The 20870-nt window shown below is 44.9% G+C and overlaps 1 protein-coding gene across 1 annotated transcript in view; it reads left to right on the top strand.

Annotated features, from left to right (window-relative positions):
• Positions 1-20870, top strand: part of RPS6KA2 (ribosomal protein S6 kinase A2) — a 1517835-nt gene that overhangs the window by 618417 nt on the left and 878548 nt on the right. Inside the window, exon 5 of the mRNA XM_069234488.1 lies at positions 18439-18518. Within this exon, the coding sequence (XP_069090589.1) occupies positions 18439-18518 (80 nt within the window). The remainder of the gene's footprint in view (positions 1-18438; positions 18519-20870) is intronic.

Here is a 20870-nt window from a genome sequence, read left to right as displayed (position 1 = left end):
AGGTGCAATTTCAGTGGGGAGCATGGGCAGCAAAAAGTCTTGGTGAGGCAAGTTATTGTGAAGGCATCTATCTTGAAACAATTTGATATAAAGAATACTACTATAAATATCAATCAATCAATCAATAAATCATTGGATTTATAAAGCGCTCTACGTACCCGTGAGGGTTTCAAGGCGCTGGGGAGGGGGAAGCTGGTGTTACTGGTCGATGAGCCAGGTCTTGAGGAGTCTTCTGGAGGTGAGTAGGTCTTGAGTCTTTCGCAGGTTGGTGGGGAGGGTGTTCCAGGTTTTGGCGGTGAGGTATGAGAAGGATCTGCCGCCGGAGGTCTTCAGATGCGGGGGACGACGGCGAGGGCGAGGTTAGAGGAGCGGAGCTGAGGGGTGGGGGTATAGAAGCTGAGTCTGTTGTTTAATAAAGCTGGTCCGGTGTTGTGGAGCGCTTTGTGAGCGTGGGTTGAACAGCGTCGGGCTGAGGAATGAGCCTTGGGGGACGCCGAGGATGATGTCAGTGGCTTCGGAGCGGAAGGGGGGAGGCGGACTCTCTGGGTTCTGCCCGAGAGGAATGAGACGATCCAGTCGAGGGCTTTTCCTTGAATTCCGGTTTCGTGGAGGCGTGATTCCAGGGTGCGGTGGCAGACTGTGTCGAAGGCGGCAGATAGGTCCAGGAGGATGAGGGCTGATGTTTCGCCGTTGTCCATTTGGCGTCTGATGTCGTCTGTAGCGGCGAGAAGGGCGGTTTCGGTGCTGTTGTTTCGTCTGGAGCCGGCCTGGGAGGGGTCGAGGATGCCGTTGTCGTCGAAGTGGCTGGTTAGTTGTGTGTTGACGATTTTTTCAATCACCTTTGCTGGAAAGGGGAGCAGGGAGATGGGTCGGAAGTTCTTGAGGTCGTTGGGGTCTGCTTTGGGTTTCTTGAGGAGGGCGCGGATTTCGGCGTGTTTCCATTTTTCAGGGAATGTTGCTGTTTCGAAGGAGATGTTGATGACCTTCTGTAGTTGGGGGGCGATGGTGGCGTCAGCTTTGTTGTATATGTGGTGGGGGCAGGGGTCTGACGGAGATCCTGAGTGGATGGAGTTCATGATCTTGCGTGTCTCTGTGTCGCTCACGTCAGTCCAGGAGGTCAGGTGGTTTGCACAGGTGGAGTGTTCAGGGGTGGGGTCTGGCGTGGGAGTGGCGTCAAAACTGTTGTGGATGTCGATGATCTTCCGGTGGAAGAAGGTAGACATTGCGTTGCAGAGTTATTGGGATGGAGGGATGTCGTTGACGTTGGCGCTGGGGTTGGAGAGTTCTTTCACGATGCTGAAGAGCTCTTTGCTGTCGTGTGCGTTGTTGTCCAGGCGGTCTTTGAAGTGGGATCGTTTGGCTTGTCTGATGAGTTGGTGGTGCTTGCGGGTGGTGTCCTTGTGGGCTGTGAGGCTGTCAGGTGTGCGTTTGAGGAGCCATTCCTTTTTTAGCTTCTGGCAGTCGCGTTTGGAATTTAGCAGCTCGTCGGTGAACCAGGTGGCTTTTCTTCTGGCTTGGTTGTCGGTGGGTTTTTTGAGTGGCGCGAGGGTGTTGCCGCAGTCATTGATCCACAGGGTGAGGTTGTTGGTGGCGGTGTCTGGGTCGGTGGAGTCGGGGGTGGGTTCTGGACGAGGGCATTGGTAAGCTGGTCTTCCGTAACTTTGTTCCAGCATCGGCGGGGTGGTTGTTGGGTGCGATGGTGCTCGGTATGTTTTTTGTAGGTGAAGTGGATGCAGTGGTGGTGGGTCCAGTGGAGTACGGTGGTATGCTTGAAGGTGATGTGGACGCTTGAGGAGAAGATGGGCTCAAGCGTGTGGCCGGCGATGTGGGTTGGTGTGTGGACGAGTTGTCTGTGTCCGTTGTTGGTAAGGTTGTCTATCAGAGTAGTGGAGTTGATGTCGTTGTTGTTCTCCAGGTGGAAATTTAGGTCCCAGAGAAGGATGTAATCCGTTGAGGTGAGTGCGTGGGTGCTGGTGAGGTCGGCGAGGGATTCGCTGAATGGTGCTCGTGGTCCAGGGGGTCTGTAGATGAGCGTTCCTCTGAGAGTGGTGTTGGGGTCAGTGTAGATGCAGAAGTGTAGGTGTTCGGCGGTCTTGAGGGAGTCATCAGTGTTGGTGTCGACTTTGAGGGAGGATTTGTGGGCGATGGCTATGCCTCCTCCGATTCCGTTGTTGCGGACCCTACGGATGATCTTGTAGCCGTCCTGGATGGCTATTGCGATGCCGGGCGCCGAGGAGTCGTTCCACCAGGTTTCGGTCAGGAAGGCTACGTCTGGGGCGGTGGAGTCGAGCAGGTCCCAGAGCTCGATGGCGTGCTTGCGTGCGGAGCGGGTGTTGAGGAGTATGCAGTGGAGGTGGTTAGTTTTGGTCTTTGTCGGTTTCGTTGTTCTGTCGCAGGTGAATCTGGAGGTGCGGCATGCGAAGGGACCGTGGGTGTTCCTTGGTGAGGACCGAGAGCATGCTGTGGTGCGGCCGGGGTTGAGGGCGTTGAGTTGGTCGGCCGTGTAGCGGCGTCTGGAGGTGCTGGGGTCTCGCGGACAGGGGGGGTGGCGCTGGGTGTGGTCCAGGCGCGGACAGGCGCAGATGGGCTTGCCTTTGGCACGCCACGCTGCGGCTGCCATAAGAGGAGGGGAGGGTGGGAGTGGCAGCTGGGAGGCGGGAGGGCTTATCCTATGAGAGGGCTGGGGCCGCAGGGGACGCAGCGGCGGGAAAAGGGAGAAGGAAAACGGTGAGAGAACGAGGGGGGGTGGGAGATACCGCAGGGGGCGCAGCGGCGGGAAAAGGGAGAAGGAAAACAGTGAGAGAACGAGGGGGGAGGTGGGAGGTGCCGCAGGGGGCACAGCGGCGGGAAAAGGGAGAGGAAAACGGTGAGAGAACGAGGGGGGAGGGGCCACAGGGGACGCAGCGACGGGGAAGCAAAGCAGTAAGAACGGGAAAGGTGGTAACGCGGAAGGCGGAGCGGGGAGCGACCTACCTGTAAGCAGTGTCAAAGGTTGCTCCAAAGATGCCGTTGGGTGTGGTTTGGGTCCTGTGTTATCTAGAAATGTTGATAAAATGAATGGAATGTGGTGTATGCATCAATGGTATCGGCCTAGATGGAAAACATATATTAATTGATTGAACACAAATTGCTGACTGTGGTGTAGGGTGTGCAACATTTTCAGTATCATGCATGTGTTGTCAAATAAAAAATCAGATTACACACCACTGGTATATATTTTGGCACCAAGTGGAACTAGGAACTAAATATTGCACATTATGCAAGTAGGTTCAAAGATTCAGGAGTACAGGTTCAGTCTGTATTCCATGCTATTGAACTCTAATGCCACAGCTAATAGTTTATGATGATTACCAGGGGAAAGTCCAAATGGTTTAAAAGTAGAGCATGATATAGTGAGAACTAACGTTTACTGGAAGGGAGGAGGTGTAGATTAAGGAATGAAATGTGGATGGATTCTGAAAGAAAGGAAGTGATGATGCTAACATACCCCTGTCCCAGTGCTGGCAATAAATGTTGCTGCTAGCTACAATGAGAGCGCTTCATTATAACAATACAAATCCAGGGTTTATATACTTTGGGTAGTTGAAATTAAGAAAAGGATTGAATGACTGCTCCTGTTGGTGATGTGGTTTAGTACAAAGTGGAATAGATTATAGGTTGAGATGTTGTTTAAGGTGTCTTGGTTATCAAGTTGCAAGCTAGTGGAGTGGTGCATTTGGTGTACAAGCGATGCAGGGTGCTTTTTGTGCATAAGTTATAGGTCATGGAGGTGATGTTGTGGGTGTATGTGGTGATATGCTGTGTGTCTCTCTCTCTCACTCTTTATCTCGCTCTCTCTCTCTCTCTCTCTATATATATATATATATATATATATATATATATATATATATATATATATATATATATATATATTTGTATTTGGAATGGAAAAGGATACCAAGAAGATTACGTATAATGTTACTGCCTACATCTGAAGATATGAATGACGAACTGATAAATGAATGTTGTGGGAACACAGAAGAATGTTCAGTGAGGCTGATGAGAGCATTGACAAAGCATGTGAAGACAAAAATGGAAATACAAGCAGGAAAGATTGGTGTGATTATGAAAGAGTTGGAGAAATATAAGGATGATATGACGGTGAAAGATCAGCTGGAGAAGATGGAAAAGTCATAGCAAAAATATGATGAAGAGATCACGGAAGGAAAAGCAAGGAAATTCAATAGGGATAGATTGGGTTATCAATACAGTTGAGTGTATACCTTTGCGAAAATGCATGACAGTTTAAGGGTCAAAGAGAAAATGGATATACCATTGAGAAATCTTCTTAATGAAAATGAGATAAGCTCGGACCACAGTTGATCTATAACATTGAGCCCTAATCAAGAGAAGTTATTGAATTTGGGCTTAACATTTTGTCCAACACCATGTCCGAGTTGCACAGATTCTCAAATTGAACTCTACAAATATATTATAAAATTAAAGCTTCAAAAATACCATCAAATGAGAGTGAAGAATACCATCATGAAATCACCAATAAGGGTGAAATCCTCTAACTTTAAAATATTTGATATCTCTGATTTGACAACTATTGATGATTTGGCCACAGAAAAAATAGTAGTACAACATCAGGAATGGATAACACCACTGAAATGAATGGGAACCTAAGCACACAAGAATATAATGGAATAAGAGATCAGGGCATTTTGAAACCTATCTCTGAAAGAGATATCCTGATCCACAAGGGATTTGAAATGGATTATCATGTAGAGAGTGGCCTGAAACCGAGAAGCAAATTCTGCCCTCTGTTCCCCCAGGGAATCGAATAGGCTTTTCCAGGAATTGGTCGTGAAGTATTTAAACAAATTGCGGAAGAAATGGAGGAAGAATTTTAAAGGAAAGTATAATAATATTTTTCCATGAAAGACTGGAAGGACATCTATGAGTTGTAAAATAACCGTAGATTGATTATTAAATCATCAGACAAAGGGGGTAACATCATCCTGATGGACCAGAAAATGTATTTAGATTAGGCCAGAAAACAGCTAAATAGTGTGCCATATTACTCTTGTCTTCCTGGGAATCCGTTAAAGAATCTAGAGAAGGAATACCATTTGAAATTGAAACCATGGGATGAAAGGGATTTATTAGATTGGGAGGAATATCAATATCTCAAAGTGGAACATGCAAAAATGTTGACTTTCTATCTCCTCCCTACAATACAAAAGAATAAGCAAAATCCTCCAGGAAGACCAATCGTAAGCTCTATAGGATCCTTGTTGAAAAATAGTTCATGCTATCTTGACCTGTTTTTACAGGAATATGTTATGAATTTGTTATCATATCTAAAATATTCAACTGATTTTGTCAAGAAAATAAATCATATGCCATGGAAACAGGACTATATAATGGTCATGCCTAATGCTGCATCTTTATATACCTCCATTGGTCATGAGGAGGGTATAAAAGTGTGTTCATACTTCTTAAGAGATTGCCTTATAAAATGGTTGGATCATACTAGGACATTACTGAAAATGCTGAGGTCCGCCTTACCCACAATGTTTTTACTTTTGATGGCAGATATTATTTAACAGGGCAGGACAATGGGCACTTTTTTTCGCCTTAATGTACACACATTTATTAATGGAGTGGTGGGAGAAGGAGGTGGCCTGGGCCAAAGAGAATGAGGAGTTTACTAAAAACGTTGCCCTTTGGACTTGTTTCATAGACGACTTGTTTATCTTGAGGGAAGGGAGCAAGATTGAGCTGAATGACTATCTGAAAAAATGGAATCAGAATTATCTTAACTTACAATTGACTAGTAGCTCAGAGTGAGACTCACTGTGAATTTCTTGATGTGGAGTTAGATGCAGTAAGTAATGTCTTAATGACTAAAATCCATAGAAAACCTATGGCCTCAAACTCCCTATTACATGCTAACAGTGGACATCTGGATGCTCTCAAGTGGAGCATCCTGTATAGTCAAATGTTAAGAGCCAGAAAAATATGTTCAATGGATAAGTTAATAATTGAGGAAATACACAACATGAATGAATGATTTAGGACAAGAGGATATCCCCAAAATATCCTGGAGAATGCAAAACACACTAGAAAACAACTGAGTGGGTGCTGAAGTTAAAAGATTATGTTTAGAGGTTAATTTGGCCCAACCCAGCATAAAAAGGATTTTACAAAACAACTGGCATGTCCTAAAAAATGTACATCTAATAGCCATTGTGAGTATGGGCCCAAGAGTAACTTTGAAGAGAGTGAGATCCTTGGGGAATGTTTTAATCACTAGCTATTTCAATTCTTGAAAAGATAATGGGCTATCAAGGAACATGAAAGGTTCCCTTGTAAAGTGCCTTCTTTACAAGGGATGTCAAACTGGGCTGAATAGCAAGGTTTATCAGACTTTTGAAGGGCAAGTCTTACCAATTAATGATAGAATAACTTGCAACATGAAGTATGTAGTATATTTTCCTACATGTGGTTGCAATAAGCTTTATGTCGGGAGTACCATAAATAGGTTAAAGATCAGGATACTCCAATACATGAGAACTATTACAAATGGGGATAAGAACTACCCAATTGCTTGCCACTTCGATAAGCACCATGCAACATGTAGATATTATGGGTTCAAACATGTCCAGGCCCATCCTAGAGGTGGTGATTGAGAAAGAGAATTAAAAAAGCAAGAATTGCGGTTAATCATAGCTTTGAGCGCTGAAACACAATGGGGCGATAATACAGAATTGCATGTCCAATTGTGAATAAGAATTGGACTACTGCACAGGAAAATTGAATGTTTTCCACCTATGCACGTTTCCCTTTAAATTATATGTACTTTGACTGATATACACTTTATATGAATATGTTCAGTATTTATTATTATAACACACACTTTAGGGATATTGGGTATTATGCAATTGAGGAGCTTTTTAAGATACCAGTAGGAAATTGTTGTTGTTAATGGCACTAGGCACTTTCTATGTTGCACTCTACATATTCCTAGAAAGGAGAAAACCGTTTTCCTTTTATTTTCTTTGGATATTACGATAAGGAATTATTTATGGCGATATATAGGAAGACCCAACTATTGGACATTTGCACCTTAAATGTGACTATTCCAAATGATTGGAGTGCTTTTAAGATGTGAGTGGGAATTTATTGTCCTTTTGAATAACACTAGCTAATTTTTGTGTTGCAGTTATATATAGTTAAAATAAGAAAAGCTTAACTTATCTGTTTATAGGTGAAACCCCCTTTAAAAAAAAAGAATTGATATACAAATTTGCACAATGTGAATTTTGATGAGTATTAAGAACCATGCACTAGCACTTTAAATAATAAGTATCTAATTATTTAGTTTGAAATTCCTTTTTTGTGCAATACAATAACCTGAGTACTGCATTTCAGTATATGATCATGTAAGTCCCTGCAAGGAGGGAGGACTGTGCGCAGGGCAGCAGCCCCAGCCAGAGCATGCAGTGCTGGGCAGGTAACCACGCAATGGAGTGCTGAGGGCCATGCTGTACCTCAATCCCCGGCACCCATAGAAAATAAGTTTAAGACCTGACTCCCCTCTGGAGGACTTGAAGATCGGGAGCGGGTCCCAGACTGCAGCACAACTGGCCCAGCCTGGAGGGTGCGGGAACAGGACAGAGCGGGCGGACAGAGGCAGGAGACTGCTTCATGGTGATCGTGACCTATGGTTTGGACCTGGTGCGACCAGTGGAAAGGGGACACGCGGATTGCGGGGCCCTCATCTGCTCAAGAGGAGGCTCACAGAGCGGATTGTGTGGGACCCCAGGGGATTGCAGCTGGTCTGAAGGCGGGCCGCCCTCTTGATCAGTGGACTGGCAGGGACTCTTCTCGTTGCCCGACTTTGAATGTGGAGAGAGGGCCCAGATGGTGGAGGCTGGAACATTGTAAAGGGGATAGCCTCTTGGATGCCAGCGATGTCCCCTTGAAGGGCCCCTAGGTCACATTAGGAGTCTCTTCCTCCAGTGCATATCCACTGAACAAAGCTTGCTTGGGCCTCCAAACATGACGGCTAGTGCTGCCGCATTTGCGAGGGAGGGACTGCCTGGGGCCATGGAAAGCTGAGTAGTTTTTGGCACTACTAGACGGTGAAGGACCTATAATCGCCAGCTTGGACAGTGCATCACTTAAAGTGGCACTTCCGGAAAGTAATTGACTGGGGCGCCTCTTGCGCTACATGAAAGTTGTCTCCTGGGGTAGGAGCGCCAGCCTCGTTTTCAGTGTTCAACTGCTTGTGCTGTCAAGGGAAGGTGACAAGTGGATTGAACAGCTGTCACGCACCCTCGAGGCGAACTCGCCATGGGTAGAGATAAGGCCCAGACACGCATGGACCAATATACCACTGGCCTGCCTGAGACCCCCATTGGAGGGGCTGAATGCAGATCGACGAGTCACCCATCCAGAGAGTTTGCTACGAATCACCAGGTGATCGAGTCCTCACGTGAGGCTGTTGAAACAAAAATTGGGGCGGTCAGGGTCGACATCACGCTAGTGTGCCAGGACCTCTGTAATGCCATAACCAGGCTTACAGAAGTGGAAACAAGACTGTCCAATGTGGAAGATGGGGTGAAGATCCTCAAGTCCCAAGTTTCAACTCTCCTGACACCTGCCGTGGAGTTGCACTGCAATACAGAAGATGCTGAAAACCACTCCAGGCACAATAATGAATGCATAATTGCCATTCCCGAAGGTAAGGAGGCCCAACCCATGACTGACTATCTAGAGAACTGGTTCAAAACCTGGATGACCTCGGCCCTTCTGTTGCCCTGGTTCATGATTGAGTTGGCCCACGAGCCTTAACTGTGCAACCTCCTGCAGATGCCCCTCCCAAGCCAGTGATTGTCGGTTTTTTCAACTTCCGTGCGGTCTTCCAGGAACCCCGGACCCAGGAAGATCTCAGGTGTAGAGATGCTAGAGACCTTCACTTCCCAAACTATACTAAAGAAGTCCAACAACGGTGCAAGTTATATCTTGAAGTTAAACAGAAACTCAGGACGATAGGGCTATCTTACCGACTCCTGTTTACGGCTTTGCTCAGAGTGGTTGATGAAGACAAAAAATGGTTCTTTGACACACCGGTATCCACATGGATATGGCTATCCCAGGAATGTCTGCTGGCCTGCCCTGGGTGCAGACTCCCTTCTGCCTCTGCCATGGCAGACTCACATCGCATTGAGGTATGAACCAAAAGAAACGCACTTGCTCTTGAAGACGCGGGTCAGCCCGGCGAGCTGCGTCTACAACTCCGTCACCCAGGCCTAGGAAGGTCTGCACTCTGGCAGCGGCCATGGGTGGGACTGCTGTCGCGATGGCTCAGAAATCTGCGCCAGGTGTGCGGGCGGAGAGGCTTTCCCCCGACAGGGTGAATTCAAGTAGTGACAGCAATCAATCCCATTGTTACACACTTTAATGCTTCTCCTGTGCTCAGATTCCGGGACCTGAGAATTGTGTCTTACAAATATCCCTACTGTTGCGCTGCTCTGTTGTACAAGTGAGTGCTACATTATGGAGGGGTCAGCCACTGTTAGTTTGGTGCTATGATTTCTACAGAGTGATTCTGATATATGGGCAACAGATGCTTCTAGGGGAAGAAGAGGGAGGGTGGGAGTTTGGGAAATTAATGTATGTTTGGGGATATATGAATGACTTGGCTGATTTGGGTATATGTTCAATACCCCTTTGTTTCATCTTTTGTAAACCTAGGCACACACCAACAAGGGGAAGTCATCAATTCTTTGCGACTTAAAGCACCAGAAGGTTACAAAGACATGACACATATTGATGGGGAGATGCTAGAGGGTTGGTCCGCCTGAGATGCGTTATTACTCTGCACATGTTGAATGGTAGGCCCCCTACAAGCACTTTCATGGAGCGTTGATGGTCTCCTAAATTAAGTAAAGCATATGGCTGTATTTACTTTTGCCCACCACCACTGGCCGACGTCCTTCTACTCCAAGAAACTCAACTTTTGTGGGAACATTGCCCTTTCTGGACTCGACGAGGCCATGATAGAGTTTATCACACCAGGTCCACCTAGGAATCCCATAGGGCACCTTCCCTATGGTGGTTGATCGGGTGGTGAGGGAAAGGCAGGGGCAGTTTCTGACTCTAAGGGGAACACTGGGGGGGGGAGTGCAATCAATTTGGTGAGTGTGTGTGCCCCCTAGCAGCTCTGCACATCTTTTTAGAGGAGTTCTCTAGGGTCATACTGGATTTACCCCACTGGTTGACACTGATAGGAGGTGATTTTAACACAGTCTCAGACCCTGCAAAGGGTACATCGGGCCCCTTCTGTCTCCAGATGTAGTACTCACGTAACCTCATGGACTGATTGTCATCTTTAGAGCTCTGTGACATGTGGAGGGTTTGGCACCCGAGAAGCCGGCAACTTACCCATACATCAGCTGAACACCATATACAATCCATTTTAGATCTTATCCTTATGCTTGCCATGGACTGTGGTATTCTTTTTCACATTCAAATCTCCCCATATCTGACCATGCCCCAATTCTTCTAAGTCTTGGGTCTGCTGGGGGTGGGATCTGCAGACCTGCCCTGTATGGCGGCTTAACGCCTGGCACCTACAAAACAAATCCTGCACCCAACACTTGCAGACCGAACTTCAGGCATACTTTGACATAAACTATGGCTCAGTTTCATCTCTGGTAGTTCCCTGGTCTGCCAGTAAGGTGGTGATTAAGGGTCTCGCCAAAATTTTTATACGCTCCCAAGAGCGGGCACATATAACAGAAATTACATGACTGGAGGCCCAGACTCTCTGGCGTCAAATGAACTTGGCATCGCATCCCTCTGAAATGGCCCTTCATCAATTGGCGTTGTTACGGGAGGAAATATGCAATCACTTGATGGAGGCAGTCAAATATCTCTGGCAAGCCTCTACAACCTGAGTCTATGAGTGGGGGGATAAGAAGATGAAACTACTTTACTGGTTGGTCTCCAATCAGCAGTTATCCTGAATTGTGCCCGGTATTGTAGACATACTACTAACATGACCACACTCCCCGAGGTGGCCGGTGCATTTGATGGAATTGCCGGTTACTTTATACTGCATCTCCAGCTGTCAGCCCCAGCTACTCAGTCCAATTTCTTGAAGAGATCTCCCTCCCCCTGCTGCCCCTACCAGAGAAAGATTTACTGGATGAGCCTTTTACAAGTGCTGAAACAACAGCGGTGATCTCCTCTCTTGCCTCCGGGAAGACTCCGGATCCTGATGGCTTCCTGGTCAAATACTATGTGGCATGTTAAGAAATAATAGTGCCTAGTGTGCTCACCCTCTATAACGAAGTTGACCGCACTGGTGCCTTCCCACCTGGCTTGGACACACCAACCATAGTGGTTATCCCAAAGACTCAGCACCCTTCCCGGGCCTGCACGGATTACCACCCCATCTCATTTGATAATGGAGATGTTAAGATTTATGCCAAAATGTTGGCAGCCTGCCTTCTGTCCCTTCTAATCCTTCCAGACCAATGTGGGTTTATGGTGAACCGAGGCACACGACACTGTATCTGTTGACTTCAGGTGGCTTTGGCCCACCGGCACTGACTGTCTTTGGATTTAGCACTATTATTTGCAGATTTTGAGAAGACATACAATATGGTGGACTGAAACTACTTTCAGCTGGTTATGAACCGGGCCGGTATGGGACCTCACTTTCGTAGGTTAGTCCAGGCAATGTACATAAACCCCACAGTCCGTGTCTAGAATAATGGTACCCTTTCCTGCACCTTTCCCATTCGCTGAGGGACCTACCAGTGGTGACCCCTCTCCTTTTCACCACGGCCATCAATCTGTTTGGGCAACTAGACAGGAGCAATTATTTCTTTAAGGGATGGAGATGGGACAACGATCGTGAAGACTGAATTGCACTCTATGCGGACTATGGGCCACATGTAGGAAAGTCCGAGATTGCGACTCGGAAATTGCGAGTCAGTCCGATTTGCAATTTACGAGTCGCAATCTCGGATGCAGAACGGTGTCTCAGACACCGTCTGCGACTCGCTATCGGGTCGCAAAGACCCACCTCATCAATATTAATGAGGTGGGTCGCATTTTGCAACCCCATAGCGAGTCCCTGCACTCACAGGGATGGTGGCCTGCTGAAGTCAGCAGACCTTCATGTCTGTGACTGCTTTTTAAATAAAGCAGTTTTTTTTTCCATTTTGTAATGCAATGCCTGCTCTGAAAAAAAAAAATTGTCGACATTCACAAAGGGGCAGGGGTCCCATGGGGACCCCTTCCCTTTTGCGAATGAGTTACCACCAGTGTGACACTGGTGGTAACTGTGAGATGCTTTGCGACCGCATTCGCAGTCACAAAGCAATTCTGAAAATGCGATGCGAGTCACAAATAGGAAGGGAACACCCCTTCCTATTTGCGAGTCGCATTCCCAAATTGCGAGTCGGTACCGACTCGCAATTTGGGAATGAGCATCGCGTTAGGCTGTTTGCATGGCGCAAACTGCGATTTTCGCAGTTTGCACCATGCAAACGGCTACCTACATCTGGCCCTATGTCCTCTATCTGGCATACCCAATCACCTCTGACCCGCGTAGTCTCCACCTTCTACTATGTTTTGAAGGGGCCTTGGGTCTCTGAATGAACCCCTCCAAATCCATCTTGCTACCCATGGCACCATTGTGAGACTGTTTTGCGTGGCAAGAGATGGACCCATCCGGAGGCTCAGTTTCAAATATATGGGCTACTGGGTGGCACTACGTCATGAACTAGCCTGGTCCCTAAACCTTCAGCGATTGACATGGTGAGCAAATGCATGATTGGCAGGATGGAGGACACTCCCGTTAAATGTTATGGCCGTATAGCACTCTTTAAGATGATGATCCTCCCAAGGTTCTTTCCACTCTCGGGTCCCTGATTCTACCCCTTGGACAAAGCCATAACATCATTCCTTTGGTGGGGGACCAAACATAGACTGACGATACACCATTGTAAAAGGGGCCAATACGACAGTGGGTTGGGACTGACTAATCTATACTTTTATTACTTGGCGACCCAGCTCCTCGTCCTACATCGCTGGTTTAATGGGGGGGTAGTCGGAAAAGGCATATTGACTTGAACTTACGATCCTTAGCTTCCCTAAAATACTGGACATACTTTATGGCTCTCTGATCCCCAGTACCATGGCCCCAGGGACCAAGATGGTCTTCACATGCTGGGGGAAGGGGGAGAATCCCAAATATATAATGTTGATTAACAATGCCCCAGGAGATTTGGATCATATCAGAAGCAGGTGGGAACGGTGTCTGGGTCAGCTGGAAGATGATGATTGGCGTGACACCCTAATGATAACCAGAGTTATTACTAAGTCCTTCCGCTTCAGGATATTACAAACATATTACCTATATGGGACCTACCTTTTCCCTGCTAGATTGCACTGAGGAAGGGTCCTTCCCGAGCCTGCCTGCCCTAGGTGCGGGCCCACTCCTGCGGACTTCTACCATATAGCACGGATGTGTCCTACCATTCAATGCTACTGGTCTAAAGTTTTCAATGAACTCACAGAGACTGGGTTGGGAAGTCCCGTGGACCATTGGAGGTGATGGAGGATATTGCGGGAACAAAAGCAGACCGCTCATTGTAGGGAAATGCATTATTAGTGTCCAAGAGAGACATTGCAACCAACTGCAACACGTCACGCACCGCCGACCCTATTGAGCTGGAGATGGGGGTGGACTGGTGTGCAAAGCAGGAGAAGCCGGTTTATGAGGTAAGGGGCTGCCCCCGCAAACATGCTAAAATATCAGGAAAATGGTTGAACCAAATGTCCTGACAGTTTGTTGGGGCATTGGGGTAATGTCCCACTCCTGATGCTGTCCTGTGAACAAATGGTCTGCATTTAGTTGCAAATTAACGTGTTGTTCCCGCATGCTGGTGATAAAGTATTGGCCCTGTGGCTCGATGTGCCATTTCTTTTTTTGCTTAATAAACGTTGTGAAGCTAAAATTTGTCGGCCATATAATTTTAACATTTTTGACCTTCCTGTCATTTTTTAATCCAGTGTTCATTTTAATAAAAGATTGCATTTTTGCAATAAGATTCCCTGTCGGGTTGGAGTTTGGTGTGCCGCCGTATGGGAGGTGTCCGTGAAGGGGACCAAATGTACATATATATATATATTATATATATATATATATATATATATATATATATATATATATATATATATATATATATATATATATATATATATTACCAAGTGGCGGTCACCACTGGCAACACTTGACAAATCGTCACAAAATTTTCAAAACGTATAATTTTGTCAGTTCAGCTGCTGTCTTGAAAGTTTGGGGGTGATCCGTCATATAGGGACAGAGAAAAGGGGGGGTCGCAAAACATGTTTTCCCCATTCATTTTTCTATAGGGTCTTTAGACATGCCTACAGCCCACACTGCTGAACAGAATTACACCAAATTTAGCAGGAAGTTAGATCGTGTTTCACAGATTGTGCTTTTTGTAGTTTGTTGTAAATCTGTTTAGTAATTCTGGACTAATTTAAGTCCAAAAATATAGATATAAAGGGACGCAGATCCTCTGCAGATCTGGACCCGCGGATCTGGGTCCGGATCCGCAGATCTGGAGGAAAAGCAATACTCTGATTGCCTGGCCACAACCTGACTGAGGAGTTGCGGCCGCCATTTTCTTTTGTTCCATTGGCTCAAAGGGTGGGAAACGAACAGTGAAAGAACACAAAAGGGGTCAGGATACAGGTATCCAGACCCCATAGGACACATAAAGGGGTCCCTTAGGGACTCTTTTTGGGCAACAAAATTGCCAGTTTTTTTATTCATGGATCTGCACATCCACAGGTAGATCCAAAAATCCAGAAGAAAATTGAAAAAAAAATCACTACATCCAAGCTCATGTGGTGCACAGCTTGGGTTTGGGTGCATACAGGATGGCTGGCTGCTGGGCCTGAGCATAGGCCAGGCCTGATGGCTAACCCCCTCTTTGCACATGGCTGAGGGCCTTGCACAGGGTTGGGTAGATATAGGGGTTGGCCACCCTCTGTGCACAGTCAAAGGCTGTGTGCAGCAAGGGGTTGGGTTGTTACAGGGGTTGGCCGCAGGGCAGGCTCTGAGGCTCACCCCGCTGTGCATGTTTGGGTTGTTATGAGGGTTGACTGCAGGCCCTGCAGCCAACCCCCGCTGTGCATAGCCTAAGGCCATGTGCAGCACAGGGTTGGGTCGTTATAGAGGTTGGTTGCAGGGCCTGGCTACAGGCTAGACCCTGCTCGTATAGTAATGAACATTATTTATGTTAATAAGCCTGTAGACATTCACTGAAAATACTTTTTTGTAAAACGATTATGGGGATGTTATAGTTAGGAAATAGAATTTAAAAAACATGGAAATTCACAGCGCAGGGTTTGGTGGTTATAGTGGTTGGCCACAGGACAGGCCCTGGTGCCAACCCCTGCTGTGCATGGCCAAAGGCCATGTGCAGTGCATGATTGGGTTGTTTTAGAGGGGGGCCGCAGGGCAGGCTCTGGGGCCAACCCCCATTGTGCATGTTTGAGTTATTATAGGGTTTGCAGGGTTGGGTGGTTTTAGAGGTTGGCCACAGGGCATGACTGCAGGCCAGGCCCTGATCATTTAGTAATGAAAATTAGTTTATGTTAATAAAACCGTAGAAATTCACTGAAAAAAAAAGGTTACAGGGATGTCATAGTTAGGAAATAGACCTAAAAAATCATGATAATTCACTTAAAAAAACTAAAGTGCAGGGACTTCATAGTTTGGCCCACACTTTACACATACAAAACCATAGAAATTCATCTGTTATAGTTAGAGGTATTTTAGGTAACTATAACTTGTGCCCTAAGGCAACTTTAACTTGCATCTATGCACAGTTATCTGATCAATAATTTTACTGTGCATATTCCAGTGACATTATCAATGATGTTATCAAAGATGTCATGAGTGCTGTAATTTGTGGGGTAATTAACAGCGCAGGCTGAGGGTGCAAGTTATAGTTATTTCAAATAACTTTAACTATAACAGGTGAATTTCTATGGTTTTGTATGTTAACCTTTGTTTTTTTTAAGTGTGCTAGCACAGGTGTTTTAATAAGAAATTATTAATGAGTGTTTATGTATTTTGAATAATGAGTTTATGTAGAAAATGAAATAACGTGGAAAAATAATGCACACATTTGAAAATGTGACCTTGAAGAATAGCCACCAATGTTAACGAAGTGTACTAATCAATGATTAATACTTATGAAATATTAAATATTTGTTAGACTAATGCAGTAATATGTCATATTAAGGGTTATGAAGTATGCTCTAGCTTTATTAATCGTCGAACTTAATTTAGCGAGTGTCTTGGCCTATTTTGCCAGGCCTCACGTAGAAGCTGTATTTCTTAGCGTGTAATAGAAATGCTGACCAAGTGAATTAAACTGCAAAATTTCTATTGTATTGTTTAAATGTGCTCATAACGGATGCTTTTCATGTGAACCGACTGCTAGGAGATGATGTTCTTGCTAAAGCAACATTTTATGTGTAATGTGTGAGAGACTGACTTTCTCAGGACAAGAACAGAGTGGAAGCTACAACAATATTGTTACCTGACAAGCCGGATGATGAGAACATCGCAAGACAAACCAATCAACAATATGAGAATGGAGAAATATTAGAATTCATAGATTTGGTATAATGTTGCGTCCAAAAAGGAAAGGGTCCAGACGGGTAACTTCCTGTGTAAAATGCCGATATTATCTGGGCTGTGGGAACTTAAAGCCGGAGGGCCTGTGCCCCAGTCCTCCTCTGACAAAAAACACAAAATTTACTGATTGGTAAGATCCCACAATTAAAGTATTCAGTAATTAAGAAGACAATATATGCTTAAAGTCACTTTAGTCCAATTCAGCACAATTTTATTTTGAAGTGTTTAAATTTCAAAGTTCAACAAAATTTCAGCCTCTCAATTGGCTCATTTTGGTTAAAGGAAAATGGTATGTTCCAAGGAAGTGAAAACAGAGATCTTCAGAGTGTGAGGGAATGATCTGTTCCAGAAGTCAAGTTTCAACGTTCAGAGAAGTTGTAGCCAACACGTATTTCGCCCCACACTGCGAGAACGCCAGGGCTTTCTCAAGGCACATCATATAGAGTACAGAATTCTTCAGGCATGAATGCCACAGTTTGTATAGAAGGTCGGGTTAAAACGGACAGAGTTTAACGTTCCTACGCATCCTTCTGCAAATCTCGAGATGTTAGTGGACAGAGTGTGAACATACAATTAACTGACCAATAGGGAATTAGATAACAGCATAGGTGACTTTAATATAACAACGCACATCCTGATGCCATTGCCCTTATTTTTCCTTACCGAAAGGTTATTACTTTCTTAAGCGTCTTTACTAGAGACGTACTTAACTTTAATGCTTAATGGCTTTGCTCATATTTTCCTGACTAAGAACCTGATGCTTTGCTGATCGACTGATGTCCTGAGGACGAAGACTGATTCTGCTTTGCTGACCCATACCGAGGATAGGTATAAATGTGATTATTATGCATATTTGCTTTTTCTTTCTAAGTACCAACTGCACTGTTTTTGTCTGTGACTCTGTCATAGTTAGATGTTTTTTCCAAATTTGTGTTACTAAATTGTTTTGCGTGAAGCCCAACATGCTGATGTAAGTTAAGGATTCTGACTTATGACAATGGAGACTAATGCTGGATGGATTTCTCTGCTTAACTACATGCATTTCGTTGACGCAGCTGACTCTGCTATTGTTTTGCACCGTAACTTTAGAATATGTTATAGTTCAAGCTTTGATTAGATTGCGTTTCTTCCACCGCTTTGGACAATCAGTGTTGTTTCTATATGTGTTTCATTTGATTTTGAGATTCATCTACATGACCTTAGCGTTGTTAATATAGGGAAATAAACATTCTAAACTTTTACTAAAGATGTGGTTATTCATGACTGAAAGGTCTCGGTGCGTGATAGTTACTGACTCCATTGATTTTATTGATTACTAATGATTATTGATTATTGTGGATCCATTATTGATTATATACTGGAGCTATGGTAAGAACTTCTTAATTGCGAGTCAAAAGGTTCATCGACCTATTCGCGTCTCCTTGTAAGTTTACTTATTAAGGTCTGACGTGCAAACAAGTGCATGTATATATATATGTATATATGATCTAGCTAAAATGTAGGTTGGATTGTAGAATGTAAGGTACTATAAGTATAAAGTAGTGGTGTAGGTGGCAAAAGGTGCATAAGCTGTGGTTTGAAAGATGACGTGGGGATATGTTAGAATTGCATGATGCTGTGGGGCTGTCACATGAGGTGGCCACTTAAGACGTTCTATACAATCATGACATATTCTCTTTTTAACGCAGCATTTCAAACTGAAGGAAAACTATACCTAATATTAGACTTTTTACGAGGAGGTGACCTCTTCACTCGACTCTCCAAAGAGGTAAGTCAGTAAAACAGTTCAACAAATAAATGTCCAATATTGTTAAACCTAAGCTTCATCATGAAAAACACGTTATTAATTTTGGATATGAATACTCCAGAGAAAATCCTAAACACAAGTTTGTGTCAGCTCTGAACCAAAAACCAATTTGTAAAAATTATGCAAAAGATTACTAGACTGTGTTACTTTACAATTATAATCAGACACCAGAATATATGTTGTTCATTGTGCCTGGATTTGGAGCATTAAATCAACATAAGGTAAAAAAACACTAATATCAGTCTAATTTGTGCAAATAGTACTCTGGTGCAGACGATGTTGAACCTCAATGTCCACCTAGGCCTCTTGGTCTTGCAGGAACAGAAAAACAAAACACTTCATCATTGGAATCTGCTGTTGAGATTTTCTGTGGCGAACTCTTACGTTCCGTGTACAACCAGGCTCTTTGAAAATAAATTGAAAAGGTCTCTGTAGTTATATTTAAGCTCTGTCCATTTGCCAAATGTTAGGGTAGGTATTTCCAAAGTTCTGAAGTCAACTAACTCATATATTCACATATTTGTATTAAAAATGCACATGATTAGCATAGCATGAAGCTTGCAAACATTATTTAAAGGTGTATTCAGTGAAGATTTGTAGCAGCAGGAACCAACTCCTTTTACTGCATGGGGCTGAAAAGTCACAGGTAAACTTAGCAGCCATCCCCGTGCCTACTGCTGGCATGGCCTATTGAGGCTCACTCAAGACTCTAAACACCATGTTTGCTCGACAAAGGTCACTTTTGACTGAGAACCTCACCGCCTCCACAGAACTGTGGCCATGTCTTTAGCACAATACTATGGCCCTCGTTATGAACATGACGGTCTGGGCCACCATGCTGGTGGTGGCGGAAAATACTGCCACCGGCATGGTGGTCCAGACCGCCATATAATAAACATGGCAGAACCGCCACTTTTGAAAGTCTGCCAATGCCAGGCTTCCACCACCAGGCAGCCTGGCGGTGGCGGAGTTTCATATCCGACAGAGCAGCGCTCCATACAGCACTGCCCGCCAGTTAATGAGTCAGGTTCCACCAGCCTTTCCCTGATGGTTTACACCGCCATAGAAAGGCTGGCAGAATGGGTGAATCGGGGCCCCCATACACCGCCCTGTTGCGCATTTCACTGCCCGATTTGCGGGCAGTGAAATGCATGACTGGTGCTGCTGCACCCGCCGCACTGCTACATTTTGGAGCCGGCACCAATGTTCAGGCCCTGCAATCAGCTGGGCCAGCTGGCGGAAACACTGTTTCCACCCGCCGGCCCAGCTGAATGTTCTTTATGTGGCCGGCAGGGGGTTCAGCACGCTGGCGGTCTTCTGTTGACTGTCAGCGCTGAACTCAGCGGGTTTTCTCGCTGAGTTTGTAATGAGGGCCTATGTCTCATACTCTGTTCTTTGACCATACAATGCTGTTTCAAGTGTGTGGACATTCCACTGTTCATTGGCAGATCCTCCTGTGGTTGGGAAACATTGCAGTAGTGTGTGCAATGGGAGGGAAAATGTAATCTCCTTTAAGTCATGAAAATACTAACAAGGAAAAAATCTTCTCCAAAAAGGAGGAAAAACTCAGGAGCAGATTACAGCTTTTCCACCAAGGATATTGTGAATTGTGCAAAATTTTCTGATACTTGTTTACAGACCTGGCCTACCTTTATTTTGTTCAGAGGTTTTTGATCAGATTTAAGTTCTATCATGCAGTCTGCATCTGAACAGGCAGCAATGATACTCGATCTTCTCTTCTCCAAAACAATACTATTTTCTTTTATGTTTTATGAGTGATGAGGCCAGAAATATGAATTTTACCTATTTATTGGTAACCCAGAACTTGAAAAATGCATCACAATGACACCCAAATGTATGTTAATCACCATTCATTTCTGCCTTCACCAGTTCTATTAAGCCACACTGCTCTAAATAGCCCTCCAATCTTCCCATTCCCAGCCTTATCTCTCTACCTTCCTGTTAGAAATGGGGTCTTTGGTTGACAGTCAGGTTACCCACTGTTCAGGCAAGGACCCTCACTCTAGTCAGGGTAAAAGAGAATCACCCTCAGCTAACCCCTGCTTACCCCCTTGGTAGCTTGGCAGAGCAGTAGGCTTAACTTCAGAGCGCTAGGTGTAAAGTATTTGTACCAACACACACAGTAACTTAATGAAAACACTACAAAATGACACAACACCGGTTTACAAGAAGAGGAAATATTTATCTAAACAAAACAAGACCAAAACGACAAACATCCGACATACACAAGTCAAGTTATGAATTTTTTAAGATTAAACTCAAAGATATCGCTTAGAAACAAAAATGCTTTAA

The sequence above is a fragment of the Pleurodeles waltl genome, chromosome 5 (genome assembly GCF_031143425.1).
Source record: "Pleurodeles waltl isolate 20211129_DDA chromosome 5, aPleWal1.hap1.20221129, whole genome shotgun sequence".
NCBI classification, from domain to species: Eukaryota; Metazoa; Chordata; class Amphibia; order Caudata; family Salamandridae; genus Pleurodeles; species Pleurodeles waltl.
This window is presented reverse-complemented; position numbering and strand designations above follow the sequence as displayed.